This window comes from Myotis daubentonii, chromosome 8, assembly GCF_963259705.1.
Source record: "Myotis daubentonii chromosome 8, mMyoDau2.1, whole genome shotgun sequence".
In the NCBI taxonomy this organism is placed as follows: domain Eukaryota; kingdom Metazoa; phylum Chordata; class Mammalia; order Chiroptera; family Vespertilionidae; genus Myotis; species Myotis daubentonii.
The window spans coordinates 58,893,152-58,909,335 of NC_081847.1; the positions used below are offsets into that span (position 1 = coordinate 58,893,152).

General features: G+C 42.0%; 1 protein-coding gene across 2 annotated transcripts in view; it reads right to left on the bottom strand.

Moving 5' to 3' along the window:
- LPIN2 (lipin 2) overlaps positions 1-16,184 on the bottom strand; it is a 99,796-nt gene that overhangs the window by 36,950 nt on the left and 46,662 nt on the right. For both annotated transcript variants that reach the window (XM_059706532.1, XM_059706531.1), the window contains exons 2-4: positions 10,349-10,549; positions 6,884-6,979; positions 2,033-2,334 (exon numbers count right to left, since the gene is read on the bottom strand). In XM_059706532.1, coding sequence (XP_059562515.1) covers positions 2,033-2,334; positions 6,884-6,979; positions 10,349-10,540 — 590 coding nt within the window. In that variant the 5' untranslated portion in view covers positions 10,541-10,549. The remainder of the gene's footprint in view (positions 1-2,032; positions 2,335-6,883; positions 6,980-10,348; positions 10,550-16,184) is intronic.

Consider the following 16,184-nt stretch of genomic DNA (forward strand, 5'->3'; position numbering starts at 1 on the left):
TGAATTATTTTAAATTTTTTTTAGGTATAGTTTACACTGGTCTGTAGAGTCTAAAGTACTTTTTGCTTTCTTCTGTTGTTTAGTTGTAACAGAGGAATTCTGTATTCTAGGAGAACTGAAGTAAAAATCTACAGTGTGGGAAGACTGAGAAAGAATGTCTCAAATATGGTAGTTGAGTAATAAAAGATGGGCATAAAAGGAGTTCATATATTAAAAATTACTATCACATATAGAATTTTTTTCCAGAATTTACAACCCAGATTTTAAAGTTTTGGAAAATAAGTTAACAGTTTTGCCAAAAAGGGATTATTATACTATGTTATTCATTAACAGAGTATAACTATCCTATCTAATAATAGACAAAGATTGAAATTGACCATACCTTCACTAAGCCTCGCATTGGCTAATCAGCACGATATGCAAATTAACCGCCAACAAAGATGGTGGTTAATTTGCATACATAGGCACGAAGGCAGAGCAAAGACTGAAGGAGGGGCAGCGAGGGCTGTGAAGGCGACTCCGGCCGGAGCGGCACCAGTTTTCCTCTGGCACCCAGGACCCAGGCCTACTGCACGAATCTTTCGTGCAACAGGCCTCTAGTAATACAATAATAGCACTTTTTTCCTGACTTCACCATTTAAAAGAAAAGCTTGGTCAATCAAGCATATACTAGGTCACAACAGAGTTTACAATTGGTATATATTTGGTTTCTATAACTAGAGACAGAAATTATTTTTCATGAAGAGAACTTTAAAGCACTATTTTCCCAGGAAGTAGGGCATAATCTCTTTTCAGCAGCTGAGATGAAAGGATACAAGTGGACCAGCACAAATGTCACAATGCCATCCTCCCCCACCCCAATTCTCATAAAATATTTGAAAATTTAGGGGTGCTTGTGGGCAGCAGCATCTTGTTCAATGGTTACCAATGAAGATAAGCACCCCACTGACACACCTATGATCCTTCCTGTGCCAGTGCAACCACTGAGTATAAAAGGTGAGAGATAATCTAAAAATACAATCTTAAATGAAAAAATACATGTCCTACCCCAAATTGCTACCTTTCAACCTCAGACATTGCTGACTTGAAAATTGGCATCTAATGAACTGGTGAATAAGTAGTCATCAAGATTTCTCACTTAAAACAAAACAAAACCCTTCTTTCCTCTTTTAACTTACTAGGATGTTTTTTTAAAAATTTTTAGTCATTTTTTATTTTTCAATTACAGTTGATATACAATATTATATTAGTTTCAGATGTACACCCCAGCAATTAGACATTATATATAACTTAGTGATCATCCCGGTAAGTCTGTACCCATCCTACACCATGCATAGTTAGTAGAATGTTATTGACTATATGCCCTATGATATACTTTACATCCCCATGACTATCTGTAAAAACCAATTTGTATTTTTTAATCCCTTTACTTTTTTCACCTCCAAGCCTCCTCCTATCTGGCAACCAACAAAATGTTCTCTGTATCTATGATTCTGCTTCTGTTTTGCTTCGTTTCCTTTTTTTAGATTCATTTGTTGACATATATGTGTTCATTGACATTTTATTGTTCATATTTTTAAATCTTTTCCCCCCCCCTTCTTTTTAATAATTCTCAGGAATAGGTGAGATACTAAGCACAAGACCACTGGGTTAGGAAATAAATAGTCCTGATGTCTGTATCTGCGTACCCAGAGGTGAGTCACTAGTTCAGATCTTCTTTGAGATTTACAATTTATTTGGCTTTTGGAAACTTACTGGATGAAAAGACACACATTGCCAGTCTGTTTTAAATGATATTTGAGCACTACAGCAGGATGTCTGATGGCAAATTTTGTCGAGTTATGGAAAGAAAAAAAAAGAAAATGCCTTTCCTACTTGATTCCACAACAAACTGTCAAGGGGAAAAACAAGTCCAAACCTCATACTGTAGACCCATAAAAGAAACAGCTTCTCACTTTAGCTGTGTTCTGTTCGGAGCGTGCATGAACATCTGGCATCTGCACAAAGAGCCCTCCCAGACTGAGAGTCCTACCTTGCTGACTGGGCCCCCTTGTCATCATCAGAACTCAGATCCATATCCATAGTGTCTTCTGCAGCAGGGGAAACTGCCTGGTCTTCCTTTTTACTGTCCTGTTTGCATTTCTTTCTCCTTCTTTTTTTCTTTTTCACAGAACTTGGAGTAAAAACCGTCTCTGTTTCCAAGATGTGCGAGATGTTGGAACTCTGAGATGGTCTTTCATTTCCAACCGATTTTACCAAAAGGGAGTCAATATCTTTAAAGAACTGATCTTCAGTAGGAATTGGTGAAGTGGCAAGGTAAGCAGGAAGTTTTTCCTTAAAGAGAACATAAAGAAAGAAAAGTTGTCCACGGCAAATTGGACAACCAAAATAATAATAAATTCTTTGTGTATCTAAATTTTCATAGTGGCAGAAACAATAGTCCCTGAAGGCAAGAAAGTCACACTGAACTGGGGCACTGCCCACTCTAAATAGGTTTTACTTTATTGCACACAGCTTTATTAGCTCACTTTGGGCCACATAACTCAATATGTTTGGAGGAACCATTATGCCAAGACAGCATGGAACATGAAAGCTATAATTAAAGCAAAGCCAATTAAATTATCTGTAAAAAGAAATTCAAAGCAGCAGCAGATGAATTCCAAGGAAGTGTTACAAAGCATCTGTAAAGAACTTACAAAGAACAGTAAAAATGGTCAAAGCAGAAGGCAAGGACAAAAATACCCCATCAGACAACAGACAATAGGACAGTGGTTCCCAACTTTTTTTTGGCCATGCCCCACCTAAGCATCTATAAAATCCTGATGCCCATCCTGTCACATATAATTCTTATTATTCAAAAAGTGAACTCCTATTCATGTGGAGGAAGCCTAAAAGGCCATTAACTTGGTCTAAACAAGCTTCCAAAGAATATGGCATCCATGAAAGAGAAAAATAAAAGAAGGAAAGGACAGTTAAAGTACTGAGGAAGAAATCACTAAGAAATTGTTTAAAAAAATAGTAACATGAAGGGACATGAAAAAAATACCAAATAAAGTTTCAAAACATAATAGAGAACTGACATGCATAAATATGTCAAAATATACATTTATATACTGTATACGAGGTCCCTAGAACCATAAGAAATGCAAAAAATTCACTGTTAATAACTCACTCTCAAATTCGCCTCCTTAAAAGTTAAACTGCCCCTCTTTGGGGCGTGTGCCCCACGTTGGGAACCACTGGGTTAAGTGAAGTGAGAAACTATGGTAAAATTTATACTTAATGCTTGTGTTTGCCAAATTAATTGAAGATGGAGGAAGATGATTATAACAGAAACAATACTCTGTAACAAATAAAATTAGTGGATTTTTAAATCGTAAAACATTTAAGATACCCTTTTAGGAATTAAAAAGAAGAAAATAAACCCCAACAATTAGAAATAAACTCTTATTTTATTATTAAATAAACTAGAGGCCCGGTGCACAAAAATTTGTGCACTCGGGGGAAGGGGGGTCCCTCAGCCCGGCCTGTGCCCTCTCGCAGTCTGGGACCCCTCGGGAGATAGCGACCTGCTGGCTTAGGCCTGCTCCCGGGTGGCAGAGGGCAGGCCCAATCCCTAGGTGCAGCCCCTGGTCGGGCTCAGAGCAGGGCCGATTGGGGAGTTGGGGCGCCGCCCCCTGTCATGCACAGAGCAGGGCCAATCAGGGGGTTGGGGCGCCGACACTGTCACACTCAGGGCAGGGCTGATGGGGAGGTTATGGCTCTACCCCGTCACACACAGAGCAGGGCCCGTGGGGGGGGGGGGGGTTGGGGTGCCACACCCTGTCACACACAGAGCCGCAGGGTGATCAGGGGGTTTGGGTGCTGCCCCCTGTCATGCTGATCCCGGTGCCGGGAGGCCTCACGGCTCCGCTGATCCTGGTACTGGGAGCGTATTACCCTTTTACTATATAGGGTAGAGGCCTGGTGCATGGGTGGGGGCCGGCTGGTTTGCCCTGAGGGGTGTCCTGGATCAGGGTGGGGGTCCCCACTGGGGTGCCTGGCCAGCCTGGGTGAGTGGATGATGGCTGTTTGCAGCTGGTCACACATCCTTCAGGGTGGGGGTCCCCACTGGGGTGCCTGGCCAGCCTGAGTGAGGGAATGATGGCTGTTTGCAGCTGGTCACACATCCTTCTGGGTGGGGGTCCCCACTGGGGTGCCTGGCCAGTCTGGGTGAGGGGCTAAGGGCTGTTTTCAGGCTGGGGGTGACTGAAGCTCCCAACTGCTCCTTTTTTCCTTTTTTTTTTTTATTCTGGGCCAGCTTTAGCTTGAGGCTTGGCTCCAGCTCTTAGGCCTCGGCTGAAAGTAGGTTTCTGGCCTTTGCATACAATGTTGCGAATCTGCTGGCTGAAGTCTGGCGGTATTTGTTACAATGTTTGAAACTGCAGGCTCAGAGGCCTGCAGCTGCAGGCAGGGAACATTGGTTTCCTCCGTCACTGAAGCAAGCAAACCTCATGTTAGTTTCAAGCTGCCTGGCTGCCGGCGGCCATCTTGGCTGACAGTTAATTTGCATATCTCGCTGATTAGCCAATGAAAAGGGTAGCGGTCGTACGCCAATTACCATGTTTCTCTTTTATTAGTGTAGATGATCAAGTCTGGTGTTCAGGAAATTAACTTCATAATCATTTGCTTCATTCTTTCATATCATGGAGGAAATGGAAGGTAGGTAACAGAGATCCAAATTAGCCTCATATAATTCAGAACACTCTTTATGTAATATACTGAAAATAAGTTGGTTTCCATAATTGTTTTAAATCAAGCATTTGAATTTAGGTTTGTTAAATATATTACACCAAGGCCAAAGTTTTGTTTTCCCAAGCAAAATTTGTATTCACCAACAACACACACTTAGAGAGAAACATCAAAGTGACAGGCTGTGGTCTCTGACATCCAGAGGTCTTTTAATTTAATGATTTTTGTTATAAAGTTTACTTGTACTTTTTTTTTTTAACATGATAATCTCTTTATATGTATACTAGAGGCCCGGTACACGAAATTCATGCACAGGAGGGGGGGGGGGTCCCTCAGCCCAGCCTGCACCCTCTCCATCCTTCTTGCAATCTGGGACCGCTGGCTCCTAACCGCTCACCTGCCTGATTGCCCCTAACCACCTCTGCCTGCCGGCCTGATGCCCCTGACTGCTCCCTTGCCGGCCTGATTGCCTCTAACCACCTCTGCCTGTTGACCTGATCGCTTCTAATCACCTCTGCCTGCCAGCCTGATTGTCCCCTAACTGCTCCCCTGCCAGCCTGATCACCCCCTAACTGCTTTCCCCTGCAGACCTGATCGCCCCTAACCACCTCTGCCTCGGCACCCCCCCAACATGGCTTTGTCCAGAAGATGTCCAGTCTAATTAGCATATTACCCTTTTATTAGTATAGATATTTTAAATTGATTTCAGAGAGAGGAGGGGAGAGGGAGAGAGGGAGAGAGGGGGAGAGAGAGAGAGAGAGAGAGAGAGAGAGAGAGAGAGAGAGAGAGAGAGAAACATCGATGAGAAAGAAACATCTATCAGTTGCCTCCAGCACGCACCCTGGGCACCAGACCTGCATCCTAGTTATGTGTCCTGACCTGGAATTGAAACTGTGACCTTTCGGTGCATGGGACAATGCTCAACCAACTAAACCTCATGGGCCATAGTGATCTGAGATTTTATTCTTTACTAAAGGCCTGGTGCATGGATTCGTGCACCGGCGGGGTCCCTCAGCCTGGCCTGTGGGGGTTGGGCCGAAACCGGCTCTCCAACATCCCCCAAGGGGTCCTGGATTGTGAGAGGGCAATTCTTGAGTGACACACCCCGGAATCGGGCTCCCTCCTCTCTGGTTCCGGGTATGTCACCTGAGAACCACAGCTGCCAAGTCATTGCAGCTCGGCAGCTCCTGGTGGTCAGTGCGTGTCATAGCTACCGGTTGCAGCGTCTGCCCCCTGGTGGTCATTGCACATCATAGCTACCAGTTGGACAGTCGAATGGTCACTTAGGCTGATAGAGATATAGATAATGAAAGATTTAACAATGCGTTCTAAGAATTTTTTAAAAGATCCTCATTAAATCTATTAAGGATAGTTTACTACCAACTCAGATCAATGGATACAAAGGAGAGGAGGAAAGGGAGAGAGGAGAAGAGGGGTAGAGAAAGAGAGGGGGAAAGAGGGAGAGGAAGGAAAGGCAGGGAGAGGGGGAGACAGGGAGGGAGAAGGGGAGGGAGAAAGAGAGGTGGGGAGGGAAGGGGAGGGAGGAGGATGGGGAGAGAGGGAGAAGGAGAAGGATGGGGAAGGGGGTTGAGGAAAAGGTTGGGGTAGGAGGGGGAGGGAATGTGTGTTGGTAAGGACAAGTTGTGCTCTCTTGCTTAAAGAAGCCAAGTATGCAGTAATTGCTTATAAAGGGTATAGGCTGATTTAATTCCCTTGAGACCATAATGAACTTCACCATGACTATTCAAGGTTTGAGATACAATGTCCCAAATCAAAATGGTAAACTTGCTTTCCAAGTTTAAAGGTCACATGTGTACCAACACACACATAATCTGAAGAGATATACCTTGATTACTTAGGCAGAACTCAAATGTATTCAAGTCAAGGTATAAACTGTAACAGACCCTAAATAAGAAAGCTCATTAAAGTAAGAGAAAAAGATGTGCCTTTCCTTATTAAAACAAAGCAAGTATGAAGGCCTTCTGCATTCTCTCTGAACCCTGAAATCTGGCATGGAGAAAAGATCTTTCTCCACTCCTCCAGCTCCTTTCTGACGTACAACTAACCATGAACACTGAATATTTCTGTTTGGGGATATGCACCAGAGGCCTGAATACAATGAATAAAGTGGATATGACCCACTAGAACTCACATATTCCTCTTCAGTCTCCTCCACAAAGAAAGCTTCTCCATTGTCACCCAATTTCATATGAAGATCCACTGCATCACCATTGATTTCTATATCAATCTAAAAGGAGAAACAAAGTGCAATTTAGCATTAAGAGTCTTTCATTCAGGCTAAACTAAGGCTAAATTCTGGGTTTTCAAGTCAAACTTAGTAATGAAGTTCCTAGAGTGACAGCCCCAGAGAAACAATGCTACCTGCCCCATATCCCACCCCTAAAAAACCCCAAACAAACCTTGGGGGATAGTGTGGTAGGGGATGGTAATCAGGGATTGAAAGAAAATGTTTTATCATCTATTTTTATAACATTTAAACATTTTAAATTATTTAATTCCCAAACATCATAGAATAGGGGGAACATCATCGTAAACAAACATCTGAGCACTGTCAGAGTTATAGCACAGGTATGTCTCCCTTTGCGCAGTTCAGATAAACACAAATTTCAGTTACCAATGTATGTTAACTGTGAGTAACTATAGAAAGTACAAATTTCACTGCCAGCTCTTCTGTCCACAAATCACTACATAAATAATAGATGCCCATCATGATCAATAACCTATCTTGTCACTTTTTCAGAGTCTATTGGTGACTGGTCCTAGCACTGTTACTCGGTTCAGAAAATAAAGCAGAGTTGTATTGCCTCCTTGTCTCCAGTGATAAACTCATGTAACATTTTATAAAAACAAATAATTGAAAAAGGAAACTGACCAAGATCAAAGTGCAGTACAGAAAAAAAGAGTAATAGTATTAGAAGTAAAACTCAAATGAAATGTAAACAGTTATAGAGTGGCTCAGGTGGTTGAGAGTTGCCCCGTACATCAAAAGACTGCCAGTTCTATTCTTGATCAGGGCACATACCGGGGTTGCAGGTTTGATCACCCAGTCAGGGAACATATGGAAGGCAACCTATCGCTGTTTCTCTCTCACATCGATGCTTCTTTCTCTCTCTCTTCTGTCTCCCTACCCTTACCTTCCTCTTTCTAAATATGTCTTTGGATGAAAATTTTTTTTAAAATGAAGAAGAAATAGCTGATGGTGGGAACAGTGACCCTGCTGCCATTCAAGAGACTCAAATGTGCAGCCCAAGGAACTTGGTGAAGGTGAGCTTATCCACAAATAGAAGGAAAGTGGTTGTGACGAAAACGATGAAGATGGTCCTGAGGAAAGTGACATAGGCAAAAACTGTTCAGGTTAAAGGAGCTCTCAAAGATACTTTATGACATTGAAAGTTCAAAGGCTGAAAAGTTAGAAGTTAACTTAAACTTACAGAGTATTAATTAGGAATAAACTTAAACAAGGAGATAAAGGACTTGTACTCAGAAAACTACAGGACGTTAAAAAAAGAGATAGATGAGGATATAAACAAGTGGAAGAATATACCATGTTCATGGATTGGTAGAATTAACATTATTAAAATGTCCATACTACCAAAACCAAGCTATAGATTCAATGCAATCCCTATTAAAATACCAATGGCACATTTCAAAGATTAAGAAACAAATATTCCAAAAATTTGTATGGAACCAAAAAGACCCTGAATAGCCACAGCAATCTTGAGAAAGAACAACAAAGTTGGAGGGATCACAATACTAGATTATCAAGTTATACTATGAAGCCACTGTAATTGCAACAGCCTGGTACTGGCACAAGAACAGGCATATAGATCAATGGAACAGAACAGAGAACCCAGAAATCAACCCAAACCATTATGCTCAATTAATATTTGACAAAGGAGGCAAGAGCATACAATGAGTCAAGACAGTCTCTTCAATAAATGGTGTTGGGAAAATTGGATCATTACAAGCAAAAAATGAAACCAGACCATCAACTTACACCATACACAAAAATAAACTCAAAATGGATAAAAGACAAATGTAAGTCGTGAAACCATAAAAATCCTAGAAGAAACCATGGGCAGCAAAATCTCAGACATCTCTCATAGCAATATGTTTGTGGCTACATCTTCTAGGGCAAGGGAAACTAAGGAGAAAATAAACAAATGGGACTACATCAAAATAAAAATCTTCTGCGCAGTAGAGAAACCATCAACAAAATGAAAAGAGAACCCACTGTATGGGAAAACATTTGACAATGATACATCTGATAAAGGGTTAATATCCAAAATATATAAGGAATGCATACAACTTAATAAAAGACAAACAATCCCATTAAAAAAATGGGCAAAGGACCTATATAGACACTTCTCAAAGTGGACATACAGAAGGCCAAGAGACATGAAAAAATGCTCAAAGTCACTGAGCATGTCAGAGAGATGCGAATTAAAATGACAATGAGGTATTGCCTCACACCTGTCAGAATGGCTACCATCAACAAATGACAAGTGCTGGCGAGGATGTGGAGAAAAGGGAACCCTAGTACACTGCTGGTGGGAATGCAGACTGGTGCAGCCATTATGAAAAACAGTATGGAGTTTCCTCAAAAAATTAAACATGGAACTGTCATTTAACCTAGTGATCCCACTTCTAAGACTATATCCTAAGAAACACCAATCAGAAAGAATGCATCACCTCTACATTCATAGCAGCCCAATTTACAATAGCTAAGGTCTAGAAATAGCTCAAGTGCCCATCAGTAGGTGAATGGATAAAAAAATGTGGTACATGTACACAATGGAACCACACAAGGGGCCGCAGTTTGCCAACCACTGGTTTAGGTAGATACTGTGGGCCAAGAGTAGTATGTACCTGCAAAGTTTTATTATTAGCTCAATTTTCTGACTAGTTTTACATCAGATGTACTAACAAACCTTACCTTCCTGTTGCTCCATTACCTGGAGGTAAGAGAATGTAAGAGTTAAAGAAAAGCCAACACAAATGTCTTTTTAAATGAATCTTCCCTAAAATAAACAGAAGTCAACCAGCTTATGGCCTGTGGGTTTACATTTCAGTTGGATTTGGAGACAAGTCCTAATATCAACAAAATTTAGATTACAAATAAGATTTTACAGCTTTGTCAAAACAAACAAAAAATTTTGGCATTAACTGTTTAAACAAATGTAACATATTCTTGATTATGTCAGTCTATTCCATTCAGAATTGTTATGAAGGCATTACCCTAAACATTTTGAAATGCTATCTAAGGTAAAGGAACTTTTTCTAAATACACCTAACACACCCATTTATAACTCCAGTTTCTCTGTTTTGCTCTTCTGAGCTGCAGCACATAGGATTATCAAAATAATTTTCAGTCTAAATAATACAGGGAGATTTCCTTTGGAGAGACTTCCTGTAGTAGGGCTTTATGAATTTAGAAGCAACTTCAAAATGCAATTAAGGCTGACTTCTCATACCACTGTCTTTAACATCATACAAATTTAAAATAAAAGACCCAGAGAGCTCACAGTAATGATTTACTCATTGCTGTCATCTAACTTTTCACCCTCCTGGAGAACAGGCTGTGCCCTGCACTCACCACTTTCTCTTTGGATCTCAAGACTCCCAGCTTCCCAAACCGAACATGAAAAGGTGAACACTGATAGGTGCCATCCTGCTGCCGCACCACAATGACATCGATGCACCCAGACAAGGTGGCTTGGTTAATACCCTTGTAGAGCTCCTTCACAGTGACAATCACCTGCCCGGCCAGCTGTCCCACATAATTCATGGTTTGAGACTACAAAAGACAAGAAAAAAAGAAGTTAGATGCAATTTTAACACTGAATTTGTGGATTTAATGACAATGACAAAGAAAAAAACTAAAGTGACTAAAATTACATTGCTCATTTGTACACCAGACTATGCACCATTAGTAACCTTGATGATTTTGAACCCATTATTCTCATGCTACCACTGTTTCTATACATTTTCACACATAGACAATTCTACACAGTCCTCCTTTGTATCAGGTATGCACAAGTTCCTTTTCCTTTCCATCATCAAGGATGGTGCTAGATGCCATTAGATATTTTTCTGCAAAGTAAAGAACCTGCACAGAACCACCAAAGAACCCAGACCACCATCACTGCCCGTCTGCCTAAGATGGCTATTGCATCCTCTCTGGCCATAGCAAACAGGTTAAAAAAATGACCAAAGATCACCCCCAGGAGACCCTACTGAAAGATAAATGAGAGTTGCGTTTTCTATGGGATATTATTAATGGAATATTATGGTTCAGACAGATGCTAGATTAAATAAACTCTAGTGAGCTAGACTGGGTATAATCTAATTTACAACATTACTTCTAGGGAAAATCCCTTCATGCTACAGCATAACTCACTGGAACATACATTCATGTTCCACAAAGTTCAAAGCCAAAAACTGGGTTTAATCTTGTTCTTCGGCAGAAATTCACTGTTCAAACCAGGATCACAAGGCTGTAGGAATCCTCCAAAAAGGGTCAAAAAAGAATGCAAGGGCACCTCATAAGTCTACAGGGCTGAGAGGAAATGCTTTCTGTCTCTGTGACCCACACCTGCTGTGGCTGCGGTTAGGGCTGGCTTTGTCTGACCACAAAATGGGGTACCCATGATATGATATGCTGTGAGGGCAAGTGGGGAAGTCTCCTGGCACCCCCCTCAACTCTTCCACTAATTAGGAAAAAACAGTCCTTTCTAGTCTTAAGATTATCAAATTTCATTTCCAGTCACCAAATACCCCATTTCATTCGTTAGACACTGGCACCCCTGATACTATGTCAAAGCACAATTCAGCAAAAAAGCATTCTCTTGGGGATAGGAGGGCTGCAGACCAGCAAGAGAGCCTTCCATAGCTCTGGCTAATCCAGAGGCTGACGTTCACCAAATCAGAAAACTAAGAAATGATTCTCCAGGTGATCCATAAGCACAGTTGTCTCTCTAAACCCAGCTTTTGAGGCGCCTAGAGCTCAAAGTTACATGTTCAGAAAAGTTCCCAGATCACATTCAATGATGTCAGATAATTCCAAAGTTGAACTGGAAAAAGAATGCCGTCTCTTGGGAAAACATAGGGGCCTGCCAGGACATCTGCCGGTAGAAAAACTCACATACTCTTTAAAGGTGAGCAAGTGCCTGCCGGCAGTATCTGATTATTTCTTTCCGCTCTTGTACACAGATGAATGTGTAATTAAGGCCCATGAGTTTTACACCATGAAGCACAACCACAGTATTTTTACCCTGGAAAATTTTTTGAATATTTTATAGCTAATGTTACCAAGGCGCCCAAGTACACCTATAGAAAGTACATTTAAGTGATAAAAACTATCTGTAGAACTTACTACTAAGTAACCAAATTAAGGAGTGTCCTCTATGTGCTAAATTCTAAAACAGTGACAAGTTGGTGATGACATCGGTTTTAGAATAATTATTTCTGAAATGAATAAAAGAATGATCAAATGAACCATCAATAAATGAGACTAAAATAATAAGAAGTATATGTGGGGAGGAAATACTGTTTCATCAGAATATTTATATTATAACTCATTATATATTTTTAAAAGTAATCTTTTAATTTTGAGATCATTATAGATTCACATGCATGTTGTTTTAAGAAATAATACAAAGCAATCCCACATACCCTTTACCAGTTTCCCCCAAAGGTAACAACTTGCAAAATTCTAGTGCAGTATGATAATCGGGGTATCAACATCACTATCAGTTAAAATTCAGAACATTTCCATCATCACAAAGAAACATCCTACTGGTCTTTCATAGCCACACACACCTACTTCCCTCCCTAATCTCTGTCAACCACTAATCTGTTCATTTTTGTGATTTTTGTCATTTTAAAGAAAGTTATATAAATGGAATCATATAGTATGTAACCTTTTGAGATTGCCTTTTTCCACTCACATTTTTAAAAAATTGTTTTTTATATTTTACTAGAGGCCCGGTGCATAAAATTCATGCACTGGGGGGTGGGGGTTCCTTCAGCCCAGCCTGCCTCTCTCACAGTCCAGGAGCCCTCAGTGGATGTCCTACTGATGGCCACAGTCTGGCAGCAGAGGCTCAGAGCAGGCGTCCCGTGTGTGTGTGTGTCTGCTGGGGCCTGCCCCCAGCCATGCCACATAGGCTTGAAGCAGTTGTCGTGTGTGTGTGTGTGTGTGTGTGTGTGTGTGTGTGTGTGTCTCCCCACTGGGGGTCTGCCCCCAGCCACATTGGAGGCTCAGAGCAGGCACTGTGTGTGTGTGTCTGCTGGGGGCCTGCCCCCAGCCACACCATGGAGACTTGGAGCAGGAGCCCCTCTGTGTTGATCTCTCAGGCTCCTGGCCTTCCACTGCATGTTGTACTCTCCCTTGAGCTATGGCCAGGATGGGGGTGCTGCTTGCAAGCCAGGCTTTCCTGCTCCAGGATTGCCATGGCGACAGGGGAGCAGGCCCAGCTGGGGGCTGCCCGCAGGCCAGGCTTTCCTGCTCCCGGATCAGGCGCAGCTTGGGGCTGCCCGCAGGCTGGGCTTTCCTGCTCTCCCTGATCAGGCACAGCTGGGGGCTGCCTACAGGCCACACTTTTCTACTTACTGATGGCCACATCACCACAGTGACCCAGGGTCCAGCGGCACTTTCCTGCTCTCCAATAGTCACAGGGTCCCGGCTGGGGGCGGGACTTAGACAGCACGGGGGTCCTGGCTGGGGGCTCAGGTGGCACATAGGGGTCCCAGCTGGGGGTGGGGGCTTATGCCCTGATGCCCAGGGCTGCACCTGGGCCCGGATGGCAGCTCACGCTGTCCCGCCCTGCCTGTATTATAGGATAGAGGCCTGGTGCACAGGTGGGGGCCGGCTCGTTTGCCCTGAAGGGTGTCCCGGATCAGGGTGGGGGTCCCGCTTGGGTGCCTGGCCAGCCTGGATGATGGGCTGATGGCTGTTTTTAGGCTGCCCGCACCCCCTCTAGGGTGGGGGTCCCATCTGGGGTGCCTGGCCAGTCTGGATGAGGGGCTGAGGGCCATTTTCAGGCTGGCAGGTGACTGAAGCTCCCAGCCTCTCCTTTTTTTCTTTTTTATTCTGGGATTTATTTACTTTCTATGGCTGTCACTGGAGCTGAGAGCCAGCTTTAGCTCTGAGGCCGGCTCCAGCTTGAGGCCTCAGCTGCTGAAAGCAGCTATCTGGGCTTTGTTTAGCTTCTATAATTAAAACTCTGTTGCCATCACTGCCACTCTAAGCTCTGAGCCCACTGCCGGCTGAAAGCAGCTATCTGGGCTTTGTTTAGCTTCTATAATTGCAACATTGTTGCATTCGGAGCTCAAAGCTGGGCTGCCGTAGGCCGGGAACCTTGGCTTCCTCTGTCACGGGAGCAAGCAAGCCTCCTGTTCGCTTCAGCTGCCTGGCTGCCGGCTGCCATCTTGGTTGGCAGTTAATTTGCATATCCTGCTGATTAGCCAATGGGAAGGGTGTTGGGGTTATGGTCAATTTGAATGTTTCTCTTTTATTAGATGGGATTTTTAAATCTTTATTGTTGAAAGTATTACATATGTCCCCATTTTCCCCTATTGCCTCCCTCCAAACCACTCCTGCTTCCCCCCTCCAGCACCAGGCCTTCACCACCCTATTGTCTGTGTCCATGGGCTATGCATATATGCATACAAGTTCTTTGGTTGATTACCCCCCACCCACCCTTCCCCACCTTTCCTCCAATATTCTGCACTCTGTTCCATGCTCCACTCACATTTCTATGGAGATTCATCCAGGTTGCTGCACAGGTGAACAGTTTGTGCCTTTTTATTGTGAAGTAGTACATTCATAGTATGATAGTACATTCATGGTATGAATGTACCATATTTTGTTCAACCATTCACCTGTTGAGGAACAGCTAAGCTAACAAAGAAAACTGCTATAATCATTCCTATATAGGTTTTCACATGAAAATAAGTTTTCAATTGACCAGGGTAAACACCCCCGGAATATGGTGGCTGAGTTGAATGGAAATTGCATGCTTAATTTTTAAAGACACTGCCATCAGAGTTGCTGTATCATTTTATATTCCCACCAGCAATGTTTAAGAGATGCAGTTTCTCCACACCCCTGGCCAGGAATTGGCATTGTTACTATTTTTTAATTAGGCCATGATGACAGTTGTGTAATGATACTGGTTTTATTTTGCATTCCTCTAATGGCTAATGATGATGAACATCTTTTCAGGTGATTCACCGTATAAATATATCATTAAATTTTGTTTCATGAAAGAGCACAACTAATTTAAAGGGAATAAACACCTTGTTTGTGCCTTATTTTGGGGGGTCATGGGATACAATTTTTATATGTTAAGAATGTCTCCAAAAACGAAAGTGAGATAAAATTTTTCACTTACCACAAGTATTTTTCAGCAACCTAAAATAGTCTATCAGAATTTTCATATTCTGGATTTTCTCCTTTGTTTCCCATGCCCTAGGAGATGTACTGGCAAGCATATTGCTACAGATGTCTAAGATTTTGCTGCTTATGGTTTCTTCTGGGATTTTTGTGGTTTCACAATTTACACTTGAGTATTTTATCCATTTTGGGTTTATTCTTGCGTATGGTGTAAGTTGGTGGTTGTTTTATTTTTTTGCATGTATCTGTCCAATTTTCCCAACATCATGTCTTGACTCCACTGCATGCTCTTGCCTCCTTTGTCAAATAATTGAGTGTAATGGTTTGGGTCAATTTCTGGGTTCTTTGTTCTGTTCCATTGATCAATGTGCCTGTTCTTGTGTCAGTACCAGGCTGTTTTGATTACAGTGGACTTGTAGTATAGCTTGATGTCTGGTATTGTGATCCCTCCAACTTTGTTCTTTCTCGGGATTGCTATGGCTATTCAGGATTTTTTTTTTATTCCATATGAATTTTTGGAGTATTTGTTCTAGATATGTGAAATATGCCATTTAATAGGGATTACGTTGAATCTGCAGATTGCTTTGGGTAGTATGGATATTTTAATGATGTTGATTCTACCAATCCATGAACACTGCATATTCTTCCACTTGTTTATATCTTCCTCTCTCTCTCTTTTCAACATCCTGTAGTTTTCCGAGTATAAGTCTTTTACCTCCTTTGTTAAGTTTGTTCCTGTGTGTCTTGATTTTTTTGATGCATTGGTAAATGGGATTATTTTTTTACTTTCTCTTTCTGAGAATTCATTATTGGTGTATAAAAATGCCATCGGTTTCTGGATGTTGGTTTTGTATCCTGCTACATTGCCGAATTCATTTATGGAATCTAGTAGTTTTTTGGTGGAGTCTTTGGGGTTTTCTATGTATAATAATATCATGTCATCTGCAAATGATAATAGTTTTACTTCCTCCTTTCCAATTTGGATGCTTTCTCTTTTTTCATCTTGTCCAACTGCTCTGGCTAGGACTTTCAG